The following is an 18,987-nucleotide window of genomic DNA, read 5'->3' as shown; positions in this document are numbered from 1 at the left end:
ATTTACCTCAATACTACTAGCAACCTAACTAGGAGGGTGATAAAAATGTGGCTTTCATTTAAGCAAACACATCATCCAGACTTACCGTTGCAACGCCGTAGAGGCTGAAGAGCAGAAAAATAACGCCAAAGGAACTTTGCACATACACATAAGTGGTGGCAACCAGAGCCATGAGGGTGGCGATGATGAGGGCACTGACGATGTACAGCAACCCCCAAGACAACCTGAAATACAAGATGATGACATCATACTGGAGATCTTCAAAGAATGGAAATCTCCAATCAATGGGGGCCATTTTATCAGCCAACAGAAAGGCAGGTATGCTTGTGACCCCCGATCTTCCTGAACTTTTCAAAGTCAGTTGCGCCACCACTGTGTCCCACCTCACACACTATTGGCACCCTACCTGAGCTATTTATGTTCCATAAAGAATCCCTACCAAGAATATACTTATTTGGGTTGACCAACGCCACTCACCAAAACGCCAGATCCTTCAGTCCCATCATCCTCATCAGCTCTCTGGTTTTCCTCCTCTCCCGGGTAATCTGCAGCGTCATGAGATAGGACAATGAGATGAAGCACATGCTCAATTCATAGATGATGGTGCCCATGTACAGAACCGGCCTTTCTGTATAATCCAAAGATTTCATCTTCACCACCTCTGTGGCCGCCAAACCATCCCACAGCGACTGCTTGGTGTTCTTCTGCAAAATATTCTTTGTGCTGATTATTTCAGTATTTAAGGTTGGGCAATTTTTAAGTTTATATATTTTTTATATTATTTTTCTGTTAAAAGAAAAAGGAGTAAAAGATCAATAATATATCTACTTTATTTTTTTGGAAAGCCCGAGAACTCCCCCAAAAAAGGTAAATCCCACCTTTTTTGACATTCATTAGAACAAGTGTTCTCATTGGAAGAATATACTGTACATTCAATTTTTGTCCCGGTGACAGTGGTTATCAGGACACGTAGGGGCGTATTAATGAGGAGCTATGAAAAAGTATTCATACCCTTTGAAATTTTCCACATTTTGTCATGTTACAACCAAAAATGTAAATGTATTTTATTGGGATTTTATGTGATAGACCAACACAAAGTGGCACATAATTGTGAAGTGGAAAGAAAATGATAAATAGTCTTGAAATTTTTTTACAAATAAATATGTGAAAAGTGTGGGGGGCATTTGTATTCAGCCCCCTTTACTCTGATACCCCTTTCTAAAATCTAGTGGAACCAATTGCCTTCAGAAGTCACCTAATTAGTAAATAGAGTCCACCTTATAATTTAATCTCAGCATAAATACAGCTGTTCTGTGAAGCCCTCAGAGGTTTGTTAGAGAACCGTAGTGAACAAACAGCCTTATGAAGGCCAAGGAACACGCCAGACAGGTCAGGGATAAAATTGTGGAGAAGTTTAAGGCTGGGTTCACACTTTTGCGAATTGGATGTGGATTTTTCCACATCCAATCCGCATGTCAGTAGATTGTGACCGGCTCTCTATGTAGCTGATTCACACAGGAGCGGCTCCGGTGCGAATTGCACAGGAGTCCTGCTTGTCTTCTGGTCTGTTTCAGGTCCGAATTCAGCCCAAAATTCGGACTGAAATCAGACCTGAAACGGTGAATGGGGACATATCGGACCCCTGCTGTGTGCCGCTCCGTGCTGCAGTGTGAACCCAGCCTAAAGCAGGGTTAGGTTATTAAAAAAATCTCCCAAGCTTTGAACATCTCACGGAGCTCTGTTCAATCCATCATCCGAAAATGGAAAGAGTATGGCACAACTGCAAACCTACCAAGACATGGCCGTCCACCTAAACTGACCGGCCGGGCAAGGAGAGCATTCATCAGAGAAGAGCCAAGAGGTCCATGGTAACTCTGGAGGAGCTGCAGAGATCCACAGCTCAGGTGGGAGAATCTGTCCACAGGACAACTATTAGTCGTGTTCTCCACAAATCTGACCTTTATGGAAGAGTGACAAGAAGAAAGACATTGGTGAAAGAAAGTCATAAGAAGTCCTGTTTGTAGTTTGTGAGAAGCCATGTGGAGGACACAGCAAACATGTGGAAGAAGGTGCTCTGGTCAGATGAGACCAAAATTCAACTTTTTGGCCTAAAAGCAAAACGCTATGCGTGGCGGAAAACTAACACTGCACATCACCCTGAACACACCATCCCCACCGTGAAACATGGTGGTGGCAGCATCATGTGGTGGGGATGCTTTTCTTCAGCAGGGACAGGGAAGCTGGTCAGAGTTGATGGGAAGATGGATGGAGACAAATACAGGACAATCTTAGAAGAAAACCTGTTAGAGTCTGCAAAAGACTTGAGACTGGGGCGGAGGTTCACCTTCCAGCAGGACAACGACCCGAAACATCCAGCCAGAGCTACAATGGAATGGTTTAGATCAAAGCATATTCATGTGTTAGAATGGCCCAGTCACAGTCCAGACCTAAATCCCATTGAGAATCTGTGGCAAGACTGTGAACAGCAATTTTCAAGACGTTCTCCATCCAATCTGACAGAGCTTGAGATATTTTGCAAAGAAGAATGGGCAAAAATGTCCCTCTCTAGATGTGCAAAGCTGGTAGAGACATCCCCAAAAAGACTTGCAGCTGTAATTGCAGAGAAAGGGGGTTCTACAAAGTATTGACTCCGGGGGGCGCCATACAAATGTCCCCCCCACACTTTTCACATATTTATTTGTATAATTTTCATTTTCCTTCCACTTCACAATTATGTGACACTTTGTGTTGGTCTATCACATAAAATCCCAATAAAATACATTTACGTTTTTGATTGTAATATGACAAACTGTGGAAAATTTAAAGGGGTATGAATACTTTTTCAAGGCACTGTACATTTGTACTGTGTGAATGGGAGCAAAATCAAATGTTATTAGGCTTTATCCTCTGCAGGTTAAATGTTATTTGTTCTTTAAGACTAGAGTGAATCAAAAAATGTAGCATTCTGACCACTAAATGGACCTGACAATCATAGGAAATAAATACACTATATTGTTAAAAGTATTGGGACACCTGCCTTTACACACACATGAACTTTAATGACATCCCAGTCGTAGTCCGTAGGGTTCAATATTGAGTTGGCCCCGCCCTTTGCAGCTATAACAGCTCCACCTCTTCTGGGAAGGCCCTCCACAAGGTTTAGGAGGGTGTCTATGGGAATGTTTGACCATTCTTCCAGAATTGCATTTGTGAGGTCAGGCACTGATGCTGGACGAGAAGGCCTGGCTCACAGTCTCCTCTCTAATTCAACCCAAAGGTGTTCTGTCAGGTTGAGGTCAGGGCTCCGTGCAGATCATTCAAATTCCTCCACCCCAAACTTGCTCATCCATGTCTTTATGGACCTTGCTTTGCGCACCGGTCCAAATCATTTGGTGAAGGTGGGATTATGGTGTGGGGGGTTGTTTTTCAGGGGTTGGGCTTGTCCCCCTTAGTTCCAGTGAAGGGAAATCTTAAGGTGTCAGCATACCAAGACATTTTGGACAATTTCATGCTCCCAACTTTGTGGGAACAGTTTGGGGATGGCCCCTTCCTGTTCCAACATGACTGCCCACCAGTGCACAAAGCAAGGTCCATAAAGACATGGATGAGCGAGTTTGGGGTGGAGGAACTTGACTGGCCTGCACAGAGTCCTGAACTCAACCCGAAAAAACACCTTTGGGATGAAATAGAGCGGAGACTGCGAGCCAAGTCTTCTCGTTTAGCGTCAGTGCCTGACCTCACAAATGCGCTCCTGGAAGAATGGTCAAACATTCCCATAGACACCCTCCTAAACCTTGTGGACAGCCTTCCCAGAAGAGTTGAAGCTGTTATAGCAGCCAAGGGTGGGCCAACTCAATATTGAACCCTACGGACTAAGACCGGGATGCCATTAAAGCTCATGTGTGTGTAAAGGCAGGTGTCCCAATACTTTTGGTAGCTGGAGTCTTAGGGCCTGAGTGCCTATAACAGTACATTACTAGCTGTAGACATGAAAGGGTGGGCATATTGTATCTATGGGGTCCATATTTTTAAAAATTTCTTGTGCGTGTCTAGGAGAATGCTGGTGCCTCAATGCGATGACAGAGATCTGTAAAGGGTACAAATTGCTTTTCCAAAGCTCTTGCTATGGCTTGTTTCGCTGTCAGTAAAACATACATTGGTTGCCAATTTAAATTGGGACCTTGTGAGATCTGGGGGCTTTAAGTGTAAGAGAACATACCACAGGTCTCTATGGAAGGGACAAGCCAGCAATGATTGAAAGAGTTTAAGGACCTTGATCCCAAATACAGAGAGCATAGAGCATGTCCACCATGTGTGGAGAACATCCCCTGGAATGGAGCAACCTCAGAAACAAGTGCCAGGAGAAGATGGGTAGAGGGGTGCTAGACGAGACGGAAGCATATAGCTCCTCAAGATGGTCCTTAAGACTGATTCGAAGGTAGGTATGTTGATAGAACATGAGCCTATCATGGACCAGGTTTGTGACCATCTTCTTTGCCTTTGGTGCCTTCCTTGGTCTTCTTCCCACTTAGAAACGTAAGTGTGTCTGTTAGGGCTTTTAAGAAACCGGGTCCATTTTTACCCCTCAGGATCTTTCTCTCTCTCCATTGATCAGACAGCTACCTATATAATGAGTAGTGATGGGGACAGAAATGGCTTTTGGCTCACCTGAACAATGGCAGAGTCAATGCTGGCTTGTAGAGAGATGAACCCCACTTTCCAGTACTCCAGGGGGTGGCAGTTTTCTGAAGTTTTACAGTAACCTGGAGGAACACACAGGAAGAGCAAAGACAAAAAGAAGATACATATTATAGCCAGTAGTATTTCTTATATGCAACCCTGTAAAAGAAAATGGTAGCTGTCTGGAACGTGCTGGCCATAGCACAGTTGAAGCTCCGAGGCGCATACAACGCTGGCCTGCTGGTGCCCGTCTTACTGTGCTCAGGTGAATGTATATGCGCATGCAACTGCACACACCTATGTTCATGCATTCATTAGCCATTGACACTGGCACCAAGTGGCCTATATAAGTGCAGCAGCTGCACTAGTCCATTGGTGTCTGATCTGCAGCTGTACCCGTGTTCTTGTATCGGATTCTGCAGATTTCTGTGTTTAACCGGACTTGTTCCTGACTTTGCTTGAACACTACCTGTGCTGACCTCGGTCTGTCTCTGGACTTTGCTCTGCCTTCTGCTTATCTGCTTGATTTCGTGTTGCCAACCTCTGCCTGTACCCTGACAGTTCCTTGCCTGCCATCTATACCTGCATCTGACCGTCTGTTGCCGTCCTGGCTTGTCTGACCTCACATCCAGTTGTTCATCTGCCCTACCTGCATCTGCCCAGCTCCGACTAGAGCATCTTCTACTGTGGGTTTTCCTGTACCTGCTATCAGCCGCTGCCCATTGCTGCCTGTCTACCGGTCCAGGATCTGCTGTTCCAGCTCTCTAGCCAGCTCTGATGATGCACCTGCTACGAATCAATACTACCACCAGAATACACAGGCAGTCATGCCTCACCACGCTCTCGCGGCCACTGTCGCAACATCAGTAGTCCCCAAGCCAGATCTGCAAAAGAGGCCTCCCGCTGCACATCAGGCTCAGGCCGCAAGGTATGTGACAGTGGCATTGTTCTTACTGACCACCAATGTAAGGGGCATTCTTCCCACTGACCTCCAATGTAAGGGGCCTTCTTCCCACTGACCTCCAATGTAAGGGGCCTTCTTCCCACTTATCACCATTGTAAGGGGCATTTTTTCCCACTGGCCGCCAATATAAGGGTTATTTTTACACTGACCACCAATGTAAGGGGCAGTCTTCCCATTGACCACCAATGTAAGGGACATTCTTCTCACTGATCACCAATGTAAGGAACATTCTTCTCACTGATCACCAATGTAAGGAACATTCTTCCCACTGATCACCAATGTAAGGAACATTCTTCTCACTGATCACCAATGTAAGGAACATTCTTCCCACTGATCACCAATGTAAGGAACATTCTTCTCACTGATCACCAATGTAAGGAACATTCTTCTCACTGATCACCAATGTAAGGAACATTCTTCCCACTGATCACCAATGTAAGGAACATTCTTCTCACTGATCACCAATGTAAGGAACATTCTTCCCACTGATCACCAATGTAAGGAGCATTCTTCTCACTGATCACCAATGTAAGGAACATTTTTCCCACGGATCACCAATGTAAGGAACATTCTTCTCACTGATCACCAATGTAAGGAATATTCTTCCCACTGATCACCACTGTAAGGAGCATTCTTCCCACTGGCCACCAATGTAAGGGACATTCTTACACTGGCCACCAATGTAAGGGGCATTCTTCCCACTGGTCACCACCAATGTAAAGGACATTCTTCCCGTTAATCACCAATGTAAGGGGCATTTTTTTCCATGAACCATGAATCATGTAAGGGATGTTCTTATAACTGACCGCCAATGTAAGGAGAAGTCTTCCTACTGACCCCCAATAGAAGGATCTTTCTCCCCACTGACCACCAATGCAAGAAGCATTCTTGCCACTGATAACTGATGGAAGGATCATTCTTCCCACTAACCACCAATGTCAGGGAAATTCTTCCCAATGACAACTGGCCAGTGGCCACTAACATAAGGGATATTTTTCCCACTAATCCCCAATGAATTGAATTAGCAGGGGTTCCCCGAGCCCTGAAACTTATTTTACAGGTTCCTCTGGTAAAATGGTTGAGAAAGGCTGCAGTAGACTTTCATGTAAATGCAAAAAGAAAACAAGGAAGTGGCAGTATGAAAGTTTCAACATTCTGATGTTTTTAAAGGAAGTGAAATTGTTTAGGATGTAAAAACAGAGACCTCCATGGCACTGCTGAAAAATTGGCTACTTGCTCTCTTACCTCTGTGAGCCAAGTAGTCATTGGGGTTCGGGATGGTGTAGTGATGATATCTGATAAAATACGTAAACTCGTTCTCAAATTCCACAGCAGCGGTGATGTTCCCATCAACTGCGTCCAGGAGGTCAGAAGAATTTTGGAATTCCTGCACTGATATTTCTGAAAGGAGGAATCGGGACTTTTGTAATTTCCATTCATTTATTAGCGGGGGTCATTCTTAGGGTACCCCAGCTTTGTACACACATATAACACTTGAACGGGAACTAAAAGATTTTTATAAAGCAGTCAGGCCTTCTGGTGACCCCCATACACTCCTCATTCATCGGAGAGGAGCACAATGCTCGGCTTAGAGCTGATCTTACCTGGGGTGATGGGGCTTCTGCTGACCCTCTGCATTATGTCCCGGATGGCTGGGGTTGTAGGGATGTAACAAACTGGAAAACTTTTGTTGCTGAATTCATCCAGGCGCCCCAGGACAATGGCTGGTGTGTACGCACTTGGGCTTGGACCGTCTCTAAGAGCCAGCATTACGAAGAGCAAGAAGATCAACGCCAAATGCTGGACCCACTCCTGTAAACCAAACATGGGGTCACCACCATCACCAATTATAATAAATCATTCAAGATCACAGAAAGATCTCCTGAGCTCTCCACTACAGGAGATTATGGGTAAGATAAAGGGGCCCCTAACCAGAGGAATCCATTCTCCTTGAGGACATGGGACGGTCTCTCAGGATCACTAAAGCTGAACTCCAGAGAAACAGTTTTATTTAGTTATGCTCAGAGAGGATTTGAACCACTGTTGGCTCTTTATGCGCTCTTCTTAAAACCTCAATAGCAAAAGGCCAGCTGTGGAATTTCAATCACTGATGTGTTTATGGTAGAGGTTGAAATCTAACACATTTCAGAACATCACACCCTTCATCAGAGCTGTTTATATTAAACCAATGATTTAATGGAATCAAAACCTTTGATTATACCAAAAGAGATTTACAGAAAGGGTTTGGACCATGAAGAACATCAAACTGTAGCAGGGACAGGCAGAAAGTGTTAATTCCTGTGTCCCCATAAGGGATATATTAATAACTTCCTGTCCTGGGGACAGGGTGTCACATGGGTGGCAAGTAGTAATGAACAGAAACAGCAAGAACACCATAATGATATCAAGCAAGCAGCAATAGAATATCATTTAGCCTTCAGTGCTCCCTTTGTCTTCCTGTCCTGGTGACACCAGTGTAGGCAGGCGTAGTCTTCTTTCTCCACTGCAGGTGGCGCTTTTCTGCAGGGCAACCAAGAAGCAAATGGAGCAAGTAGTATTGGTCTGTACACCCCCAAGCCAAAGTTACTTTTGGCACCCTTACAAGAAGTGGTCTGGTCACTCCCTGTTGAGCCACCCCAAAAATTACAGGGACCACCGTTATAATCGAACCCTGCAAGGCCTGTAATGAGAGTGGCGGGTGGGCCGTACCCTATCCATGGTCCATCAAGGACCTTATCAGGCATGTATCCCCTCCGAGTTATGGGATATTCCCCAGTTGCATATCCTACAGATCTGCCAAGTAATCCACAGAACAGGCAGCCATTTTGGGGTGGATCAGACAGAATAACTGGTTTGGAGGTAATTTTAGTTCCATTTTTGTCAGACCGGGTGCACAAAGCTTGTCAGGAGTGTGAAAGTTGTGCCAGCTGCAGGGCTCCCTCTGAAAATATCACTCCACTGACAATCACCACCCCTGAGCCCTTTGGAATTGGTGACCATGGACCTCCTAACGATCTCCAGCACGCCCTATGGCTATCAATATGTGCATGTCTTCGCTGACCACTTTACCAGGTTCACGGTGGTGGTGCCTACCAAGGACGAGATAGCTGTCACCACTGCCAAACATTTCTGGGAGCACATTGTCCAATCGTATGGCTGCTCAAAGTGGATATTGTCAGGCCAAGGCCAGAACTTTGAGTATGTAATCATGACCAAAAGTAAATCTCACACCACTCCCTATCACCTCTAATGCAATGGCACCTGTGAGTGATTCAATCACACCCTGCTGAATGCTGCAGACTTTAGAGCTATTGAGATCGGTGGCCAACATGGGGGAGCTGTGGTATGGGCCTATAACTACACCGTCCACAAGTCCATTGGACACATGTCCTTCTTCCTTATGTTTGGGCAGTCCAGCCAGATGCCTGAGGACCTTCTGTTGGGGACACTGGAACACCTCCTGCCCAGAACTCTTAGTTCTTGGGTACAAGAACATTGGGAGAGGAGGCAAAAGGCCAAGCAGTTGGTGTTGGACAAACACAAATAGATGGCTCCTGAACCTGTCTTGGAAGAATTACCACTGTGATTGGGGGATTGAATGTTGGTAAGAATGCCAAGCATACCTGAGAAAGCAAGCTCAAGTTACATAGTTACATAGTAGGAGAGGTCGAAAAAAGACACAAGTCCATCAAGTCCAACCTATGTGTGTGATTATATATCAGTATTACATTGTATATTCCTGTATGTTGCGGTCGTTCAGGTGCTTATCTAAACGTTTCTTAAATCTATCAATGCCCCCCACTGAGACCACCGCCTGTGGAAGGGAATTCCACATCCTTGCCGCTCTTACAGTAAAGAACCCTCTGCGTAGTTTAAGGTTAAACCTCTTTTCTTCTCATTTTAATGAGTGGCCACGAGTCTTGTTAAACTCCTTTCTGCAAAAAAGTTTTATCCCTATTGTGGGGTCACCAGTCAAGTATTTGTATATTGAAATCATATCCCCTCTCAAGCGTCTCTTCTCCAGGGAGAATAAGTTCAGAGTTCACAACCTTTCCTCATAACTAATATCCTCCAGACCCTTTATTAGCTTTGTTGCCCTTCTTTGTACTCGCTCCATTTCCAGTATATCCTTCCTGAGGACTGGTGCCCAGAACTGGACAGCATACTCCAGGTGCGGCCGGACCAGAGTCTTGTAGAGCCGGAGAATTATCATTTTATCTCTGGAGTTGATCCCCTTTTTAATGCCAATATTCTGTTTGCTTTGTTAGCAGCAGCTTGGCATTGCATGCCATTGCTGAGCCTATCATCTACTAGGACCCCCAGGTTTTTTTCCATCCTAGATCCCCCCAGAGGTTCTCCCCCCAGTGTATAAATTGCATTCATATTTTTGCCACCCAAATGCATTATTTTACATTTTTCTTCATTGAACCTCATTTGCCATGTAGTCGCCCACCCCATTAATTTGTTCAGATCTTTTTGCAAGGTTTCCACATCCTGCGGAGAAGTTATTGCCCTGCTTAGCTTAGTATCGTCCACAAATACAGAGATTGAACTGTTTATATATATATATATACACACACACATTTCACTTGCTGAAGACTAAACTGAAGGAAAAATGCCCCAAGAACAAGCAGGAACTGAAGACAGTTGCAGTAGAGGCCTGGCAGAGCATCACCAGGGATGAAACCCAGCGTCTGGTGATGTCTATGCGTTCCAGACTTCAGGCTGTAATTGACTGCAAAGGATTTGCAAACCAAGTATTAAAAAGTGAAAGTTTGATGGATGATTGTTAATCTGTCCCATTACTTTTGGTCCCTTAAAAAGTGGGAGGCACGTATACAAACTGTTGTAATTCCTACACCGTTCACCTGATTTGGATGTAAATGCCCTCAAATTAAAGCTGAAAGTCTGCAGTTAAAGCACATCTTGTTCGTTTCATTTCAAATCCATTGTGGTGGTGTATAGAGCCAAAAAGATTAGAATTGTGTCGATGTCCCAATATTTATGGACCTGACTGTATTTTTCATATATTTTTTATTTTTATTTTCACATTCATTTATGAGACTCTATTCATGTCTCGTCCCGCATTATTCATATATCCATTTCTACTACTTCTTTATTTCAATCGACTATGTGAAATTGCTCTGTCTGTTTTATCAAGAGGTGTTGTCCATGGTGGCTAATTATAGATCTTTTTTCACATCAGTGCTCATTAAGAGTTAAAGTTACCACCTAATTATTCAGCCACATGTGTTTTTAATACCTAACAACAGTATTTATTTGATTTCCTTTTGTGTGATTGTCAGCTATGAGTAAGCACTGACGGTAGTGCGAAACGTCGCTCTTCCCTGTCTGCTGTGATTTTTGTATTTGATGTGCACCTTCTAAATAAACAAGGCTATCTATGAGTGCGGCTGTCCAGAACTTCATTCATGTCCAACGCTATCAGCATTAGCCAGCACCTACGACCTCCGAACCAAGATCGATTCACTTGTGGTCTGCTAAATGCTCCTGGAGCGGTGATAGTTTTCTCTTATTCTGTTTGCTTTGTTAGCAGCAGCTTGGCATTGCATGCCATTGCTGAGCCTATCATCTACTAGGACCCCCAGGTCCTTTTCCATCCTAGATTCCCCCAGAGGTTCTCCCCCCATTCTATAGATTGCATTCAGATTTTTGCCACCCTTAATGCATTATTTTACATTTTTCTACATTGAACCTCATTTGCCATGTAGTTGCCCCTCCCCCATTAATTTGTTCAGGTCTTTTTGCAAGGTTTCCACATCCTGCGGAGAAGTTATTGCCCTGCTTATCTTAGTATCGTCCGCAAATACAGAGATTGAACTGTTTATCCCATCCTCCAGATCATTTATGAACAAATTAAATAGGATTGGTCCCAGCACAGAACCCTGGGGAACCCCACTACCCACCCCTGACCATTCTGAGTACTCCCCATTTATCACCACCCTCTGAACTCACCCTTGTAGCCAGTTTTCAATCCATGTACTCACCCTATGGGTCAGCAGAAAGGAGACTCCACCATTAATAAGGGTCAGTAGAGATGAGACTCCACCATTAATAAGGGTCAGCGGAGAGGAGACTCCACCATTAATAAGGGTCAGCAGAGACTAGACTCCACCATTAATAAGGGTCCACAGAGATGAGACTCCACCATTAATAAGGGTCCACAGAGATGAGACTCCACCATTAATAAGGGTCAGTAGAGATGAGACTCCACCATTAATAAGGGTCAGCAGAGATGAGACTCCACCATTAATAAGGGTCAGCAGAGATGAGACTCCACCATTAATAAGGGTCCACAGAGATGAGACTCCACCATTTATAAGGGTCAGCGGAGAGGAGACTCCACCATTAATAAGGGTCAGCGGAGAGGAGACTCCACCATTAATAAGGGTCAGCGGAGAGGAGACTCCACCATTAATAAGGGTCAGCGGAGAGGAGACTCCACCATTAATAAGGGTCAGCAGAGATGAGACTCCACCATTAATAAGGGTCAGTGGAGAGGAGACTCCACCATTAATAAGGGTCAGCAGAGATGAGACTTCACCATTAATAAGGGTCAGCAGAGATGAGACTCCACCATTAATAAGGGTCAGTGGAGAGGAGACTCCACCAGTAATAAGGGTCAGCAGAGATGAGACTCTGGTTTTTATCTCACCACTTAGTCCAGTTCCACTTGGACAGAGTTCCAGCAAGCTCAACGATGAGCAGGCTCAAAATGAGTTCTACACAAGGTTATATAGGCCTCAAGCACCTGTGACCAATTAACCCTTAATTAGTAGGCTGAAGGAAGCAAAGAAAAAAAAAGCTGTTTAAAAAGTGTCAGGAAAAGGTGTTAAAAAGCTACAAGGAAGAGCCCCAAAAAGAACCTAAAAATGCCACCCAGCAATCACCAGCAATCAAAAAGCAAGACGCAAGGTGCTGCACCCCACCTACACCTGCACCCTGTCATCTCATGCCTTGGTGTCACTGAGACAGGAAGTAAGGGGAACTCTTGCTAATATGGACATAGAGAGCCAAAAACACCCACAGGATTGCCCCCAGTCACGGTTTACTTACCAGCACTACATTTCCCAGGCGCCTCCATTGTACCAGAATATTCTTCCGCAGCAGAGCAAAGGTCTGCTGTACAAGGCTGGTCTCCCTCCCCGTCCCTCCGGTCATCTGAAAGACAAACATCACCAATGATTACTTTGGAAATACTCCTTGTTGTTTTGCAACTTTTATGTTATTTTTTTAAATTTCTTTTTTAGTTGTTTTTTTGTATTTTTTTTGTTGTTGTTTTTATCTTTTTTATATTTTGTTTTAGCTTTTTGTTGTTTTCTTTTGTATCTTTTTGGGTTTTTTTGTATTGTTTTTTTGTTTGCCTTTTGCATTCTATTTAATGATCAATTTGAACATACTTGTTTTTGTATCTTTTTGTTGATGTTTTGTATCTTTTTTTTATTTTGCATTCTGTTTAATGATCAATATGAAAATACTTGTTTTTGTATCTTTTTGTTGATGTTTTTGTGTCTTTTTTTTTTTTTTGCATTCTGTTTAATGATCCTGAGTAGGGATGAGCCGAACACCCCCCTGTTCGGTTCGCACCAGAACATGCGAACAGGAAAAAAGTTCGTTCGAACACACGAACACCATTAAAGTCTATGGGACACGAACATGAATAATCAAAAGTGCTAATTTTAAAGGCTAATATGCAAGTTATTGTCATAAAAAGTGTTTGGGGACCCGGGTTCTGCCCCAGGGGACATGGATCAATGCAAAAAAATTTTTTAAAAACGTCCGTTTTTTCAGGAGCAGTGATTTTAATAATGCTTAAAGTCAAACAATAAAAGTGTAATATCCCTTTAAATTTCGTAGCTGGGGGATGTCTATAGTATGCCTGTAAAGGGGCGCATGTTTCCTGTGTTTAGAACAGTCTGACAGCAAAATGACATTTTGAAGGAAAAAAGCCATTTAAAACTACCCGCGGCTATTGCATTGCCGACAATACACATAGAAGTTCATTGATAAAAACGGCATGGGAATTCCCCAAAGGGGAACCCCGAACCGAAATTAAAAAAAAAAAAATGACGTGGGAGTCCCCCTAAATTCCATACCGGGCCCTTCAGGTCTGGTATGGATATTAAGGGGAACCCCGGCCAAAATTAAAAAAAAAAATGACGTGGGGTTCCCCCTAAATTCCATACCAGACCCTTCAGGTCTGGTATGGATTTTAAGGGGAACCCCGCGCCAAAAAAAAAAAAAAAAAAACGGCGCAACCTGGCAGGCCGCAGGAAAAGAGGGGAGGGCGAGAGTGCGGCCCCCCCCCTCCTGAACCGTACCAGGCCACATGCCCTCAACATTGGGAGGGTGCTTTGGGGTAGCCCCCCAAAACACCTTGTCCCCATGTTGATGAGGACAAGGGCCTCATCCCCACAACCCTGGCCGGTGGTTGTGGGGGTCTGCGGGCGGGGGGCTTATCGGAATCTGGAAGCCCCCTTTAACAAGGGGACCCCCAGATCCCAGCCCCCCCCTGTGTGAAATGGTAAGGGGGTACTTGGTACAAAAGTACCCCTACCATTTCACTAAAAAACTGTCAAAAATGTTAAAAATGACAAGAGACAGTTTTTGACAATTCCTTTATTTAAATACTTCTTCTTTCTTCTATCTTCCTTCATCTTCTGGTTCTTCTGGTTCTTCTGGCTCTTCTGGTTCTTCCTCCGGCGTTCTCATCCAGCATCTCCTCTGCGGCGTCTTCTATCTTCTTCTCCTCGGGCCGCTCCGCACCCATGGCATGGGGGGAGGCTCCCGCTCTTCTCTTCATCTTCTTCTCTTCTTCTCTTCTTCTCTTCTTCTCTTCTTCTCTTCTTCATTTTCTTCTCCGGGCCGCTCCGCACCATGCTGGCATGGAGGGAAGCTCCCGCTGTGTGACGGCGCTCCTCGTCTGACAGTTCTTAAATAACGGGGGGCGGGGCCACCCGGTGACCCCGCCCCCTCTGACGCACGGGACATGACGGGACTTCCCTGTGGCATTCCCCGTGACGTCACAGGGAAGTCCCGTCAAGTCACTGTGCGTCAGAGAGGGGCGGGGTCACCGGGTGGCCCCGCCCCCCCGTTATTTAAGAACTGTCAGACGAGGAGCGCCGTCACACAGCGGGAGCCTCCCTCCATGCCAGCATGGTGCAGAGCGGCCTGGAGAAGAAAATGAAGAAGAGAAGAAGAGAAGAAAAGAAGAAGATGAAGAAAATGAAGAGAAGAGCGGGAGCCTCCCCCCTTGCCATGGGTGCGGAGCGGCCCGAGGAGAAGAAGATAGAAGACGCCGCGGAGGAGATGCTGGACGAGAACGCCGGAGGAAGAACCAGAAGAGCCAGAAGAACCAGAAGATGAAGGAAGATAGAAGAAAGAAGAAGTATTTAAATAAAGGAATTGTCAAAAACTGTCTCTTGTCATTTTTAACATTTTTGACAGTTTTTTAGTGAAATGGTAGGGGTACTTTTGTACCCCCTTACCATTTCACACAGGGGGGGGGCCGGGATCTGGGGGTCCCCTTGTTAAAGGGGGCTTCCAGATTCCGATAAGCCCCCCGCCCGCAGACCCCCACAACCACCGGCCAGGGTTGTGGGGATGAGGCCCTTGTCCTCATCAACATGGGGACAAGGTGTTTTGGGGGGCTACCCCAAAGCACCCTCCCAATGTTGAGGGCATGTGGCCTGGTACGGTTCAGGAGGGGGGGGGCCGCACTCTCGTCCCCCCCTCTTTTCCTGCGGCCTGCCAGGTTGCGTGCTCGGATAAGGGTCTGGTATGGATTTTTGGGGGGACCCCACGCCGTTTTTTTTTTTTTTTTTTTGGCGCGGGGTTCCCCTTAAAATCCATACCAGACCTGAAGGGCCTGGTATGGAATTTAGGGGGACTCCCACGTCATTTTTTTTTTTTTAATTTTGGTACGGGGTTCCCCTTTGGGGAATTCCCATGCCGTTTTTATCAATGAACTTCTATGTGTATTGTCGGCAATGCAATAGCCGCGGGTAGTTTTAAATGAGTTTTTTCCTTCAAAATGTTATTTTGCTGTCAGACTGTTCTAAACACAGGAAACATGCGCCCCTTTACAGGCATACTATAGACACCCCCCAGGTACGAAATTTAAAGGGATATTACACTTTTATTGTTTGACTTTAAGCATTATTAAAATCACTGCTCCTGAAAAAACGGCCGTTTTTAAAACTTTTTTTTGCATTGATCCATGTCCCCTGGGGCAGGACCCAGGTCCCCAAACACTTTTTATGACAATAACTTGCATATAAGCCTTTAAAATTAGCACTTTTGATTTCGCCCATAGACTTTTAAAGGGTGTTCCGCAGCATTCGAATTTGCCGCGAATACCCCAAATTGTTCGCTGTTCGGCGAACTTGCGAACAGCCAATGTTCGAGTCGAACATGAGTTCGACTCGAACTCGAAGCTCATCCCTAATCCTGAGGCTGAGCTGCTCTCCTATTCAATAATAAGTTGAGTACATTATGTAAAACTGCAAAGCCACAAGGGATTTCACTTCTCCAAAAAACAAGAAATCCTCCAGAAACTGGAGTAACTTCCCGGGGATGTCACACAGATGTTACTCTCCGCACTTCTCTCAGCCGGATACATAAGAATGTATTCCAAATGTAACAGAGAACTTCCAATGATTGTAGAGCTCTGCGAAACACATCCAGCGCCCCCGAGAGGCAGAAGATATCACCGGACATCCATCACACACGGGAAGATCCGCTGTCAGTGGACTGGCCCCTCCCCCATAGCACAGTGTTATTCCCTGATGATCCTGCCAGTAGATACATTATTGTTCCACTTCCTGTATAAGGGTGACAACGCTATTTGTTCTGCAGTGAAATCGCACAGCAGTGTTGTCACCCCACAGACAGGGCAGTCTGAGACGGACGAAAAGTCACGTATATACAGTATATACAATATATGATTCTGCACTTCTGGGTAGGGGTTGCGCTCTCGCCCCCGACGCACTGCTTCTGCTTGGTAATGCTTCTATATGTGATTCTGCACTTCTGGGTAGGAGGGCGCGCGTACGCCCCCTGGCCCGCCGGTTCTTCTGCGGTTGCCAGTCAATGGATGTCCTCTGGCACATTCTGATTATCAAGGAGAGAGGCTGGATGGAGCTCTGCCTATGTAGACAATGCAGAGCTCAATCCTGGCAGCAGGGATGTGATGGATTTCCTTTCCCTTAGTAAAAGCAGCACACAGAGTACACATAAAAACTGGCTAGGCACACAGTTAACCCTTTGAACGCCCGAGATGTTTAACCCCATTCCTAGCCAGTGTCATTTGTACAGTGACAGTGCATATTTTTAAGCATTGATGTACTGGTGTCCCTGGTCCCCACAAAGTGTCAGTTAGTGTCAGAGAGTGCCTGCCGCAATATCGCAGTCCCGCTATAAGTCGCTGATCACCACCATTACTGGAAGTGGGGGCTGGTGGAAATTTTTTATTTTTTGGGGGGGAGGGTCTCCTGCTTTCCACGGTTCTCCGCGGTGGCGGCGGCTTTCGTTTCCTCCTCCTTCTTGGCAGCCAATTGGGAGTCTTCTCTTTTTGGCCAATCAGAAAACGGATATCACACCCGCTTCTGATTGGCCGAATTGAGGATCATTGTTACAACAGCGCTAATTCCTGCGCTGTTGTAACACTTGGGTGGGCTCGTGGCCCAATGCTCTGCGCTCGCATTCCACCCTATTTTGAAGCCTATTGGAGCCTCTGACTCTAATCAGGTGCTTAAGAAAAAAAAAAACCCGCCGCTATAATTCACACGTCCTGAAAGGGGCCGGACACGTGAATAGGCTGTGAAGAGATTCATGCTATGTATGAACCTATCCATTATTCATATAGGGGGGGGGTGACGCCCGAGTGCCCCTAATGGACGGGCCGCCACTCAGCTAGTAAAAAAAACATATATAAACACAAATTTCAGTTTATAGCCCATAAATTATAGACGATATAACTTTTGCGCAAACCAATCAATATACGCTTATTGGGATTTTTTTAACCAAACATTTATAGCAGAATACATATTGGCCTAAATTGATGAAGAAATTCGATTTTTTATTTGATATGTTTTATAGCAGAAAGTAACAAATACATATTTTTTTTTATATATATATTTGGTCTTTTTTTTCTTCTTTTTTAGCCGCGCAGTGGCTTAATATCCTGATCACGTCATATGACGTCCGGTCAGGATATTGAAACCACTTTGCCACCGTCATTTTGCTATATGGTGGGCGGCAAGTGGTTAAAATAACCAAACCGGCCTTTTCTGCATATTCAGGTTCAATCCAGATCTTTCCCCATGCAGTAGTTCTTTTCTGCCACTAGATGTCCTCAGTCTGATGTCCTCATCGTTCAACCCACTTCCTCTGAGCCCAGGTTGCCCCAGCCTGTAAAGGAACAGTGGACAAGCACAGTGATGATTTTATTTCTCTGTCACTCTGCTCTCTCCTCCAATCAGCTGTGCACGCCACAGAACAACCGATAGCCTCCTTGTATTGGTTTCCCCACTCCCAACCTGAGCTCTGCTGTAAAGGGGCCAATACCAGGTCACATTTAGGGACTTAAAATGCTTGGTAATCATTTTATTTTTATTTTTATTTATTTATCTATTTTTTTTAATAGCTGCCTGGAGAACGGCTTTATGTAAAGAATTTTTATCTGTCTGTGTTGCTGTTGAAGATTAAAATCTTGTCACCAGGACAGGAAGTGAGGGGACAACCACTTAAAGGAGCCCAAGACAGCAGTAAAAGCATGACAGGCATATACAATATTTCCCCACCCTTTTAGAGTGTAAGCTCTTATGAGCAGAACCCTCTTGTATGTCTGTATTGTAACTGTATTGTCTTCCCTTAAGATTGTAAAGTGCTGTGCAAACTGTTGGCGCTAAATAAATCCTGAATAATAATAATAATTTCCCATATACTGTTATTGGTTGGAAGAGTCATTGAACAACCACAAATCTCTCCATCTCCTGAGCAGGAAATCCACTTACCTTGGGTGTCGGAGAGGATCGCACACACGGCCACCCCGATCCTCCTATACCACCATCTGTTCTATCTTTTCCTCATCCAGAACAGCGTCGGTCTGAGGAGGTCACATGACTGGGACACAGATGTGTATGTGATGTTGGCACAGATCCCAGAATTATCTCTTGGGGTCGCTGTTCTTCTCATTTGTGTGTGAGCCGAGAACGTCCATCAGGGACAATTCTCATATTGTGTGGACCTCCAGCCCAGAACTGTCTTCCACCATCCCATCCACATTCTTCATCTGATGGTTGGATGGATGGGGAGCAGAG

The 18,987-nt window shown here is 45.1% G+C and overlaps 1 protein-coding gene across 1 annotated transcript in view; it reads right to left on the bottom strand.

Annotated features, from left to right (window-relative positions):
- The window catches only part of LOC141113857 (cholesterol transporter ABCA5-like), an 82,386-nt gene extending 63,639 nt beyond the window's left edge, over nt 1–18,747 (bottom strand). The window contains exons 1-7 of the mRNA XM_073607187.1: nt 18,682–18,747; nt 12,722–12,826; nt 7,249–7,456; nt 6,890–7,045; nt 4,669–4,763; nt 478–704; nt 86–224 (exon numbers count right to left, since the gene is read on the bottom strand). Of these exons, the coding sequence (XP_073463288.1) occupies nt 86–224; nt 478–704; nt 4,669–4,763; nt 6,890–7,045; nt 7,249–7,456; nt 12,722–12,826 (930 nt within the window). The 5' untranslated portion in view covers nt 18,682–18,747. The remainder of the gene's footprint in view (nt 1–85; nt 225–477; nt 705–4,668; nt 4,764–6,889; nt 7,046–7,248; nt 7,457–12,721; nt 12,827–18,681) is intronic.
- Nucleotides 18,748–18,987: the final 240 nt, after the last annotated feature.

This window comes from Aquarana catesbeiana, linkage group LG12 (genome assembly GCF_042186555.1).
Source record: "Aquarana catesbeiana isolate 2022-GZ linkage group LG12, ASM4218655v1, whole genome shotgun sequence".
NCBI classification, from domain to species: Eukaryota; Metazoa; Chordata; class Amphibia; order Anura; family Ranidae; genus Aquarana; species Aquarana catesbeiana.
This window is presented reverse-complemented; position numbering and strand designations above follow the sequence as displayed.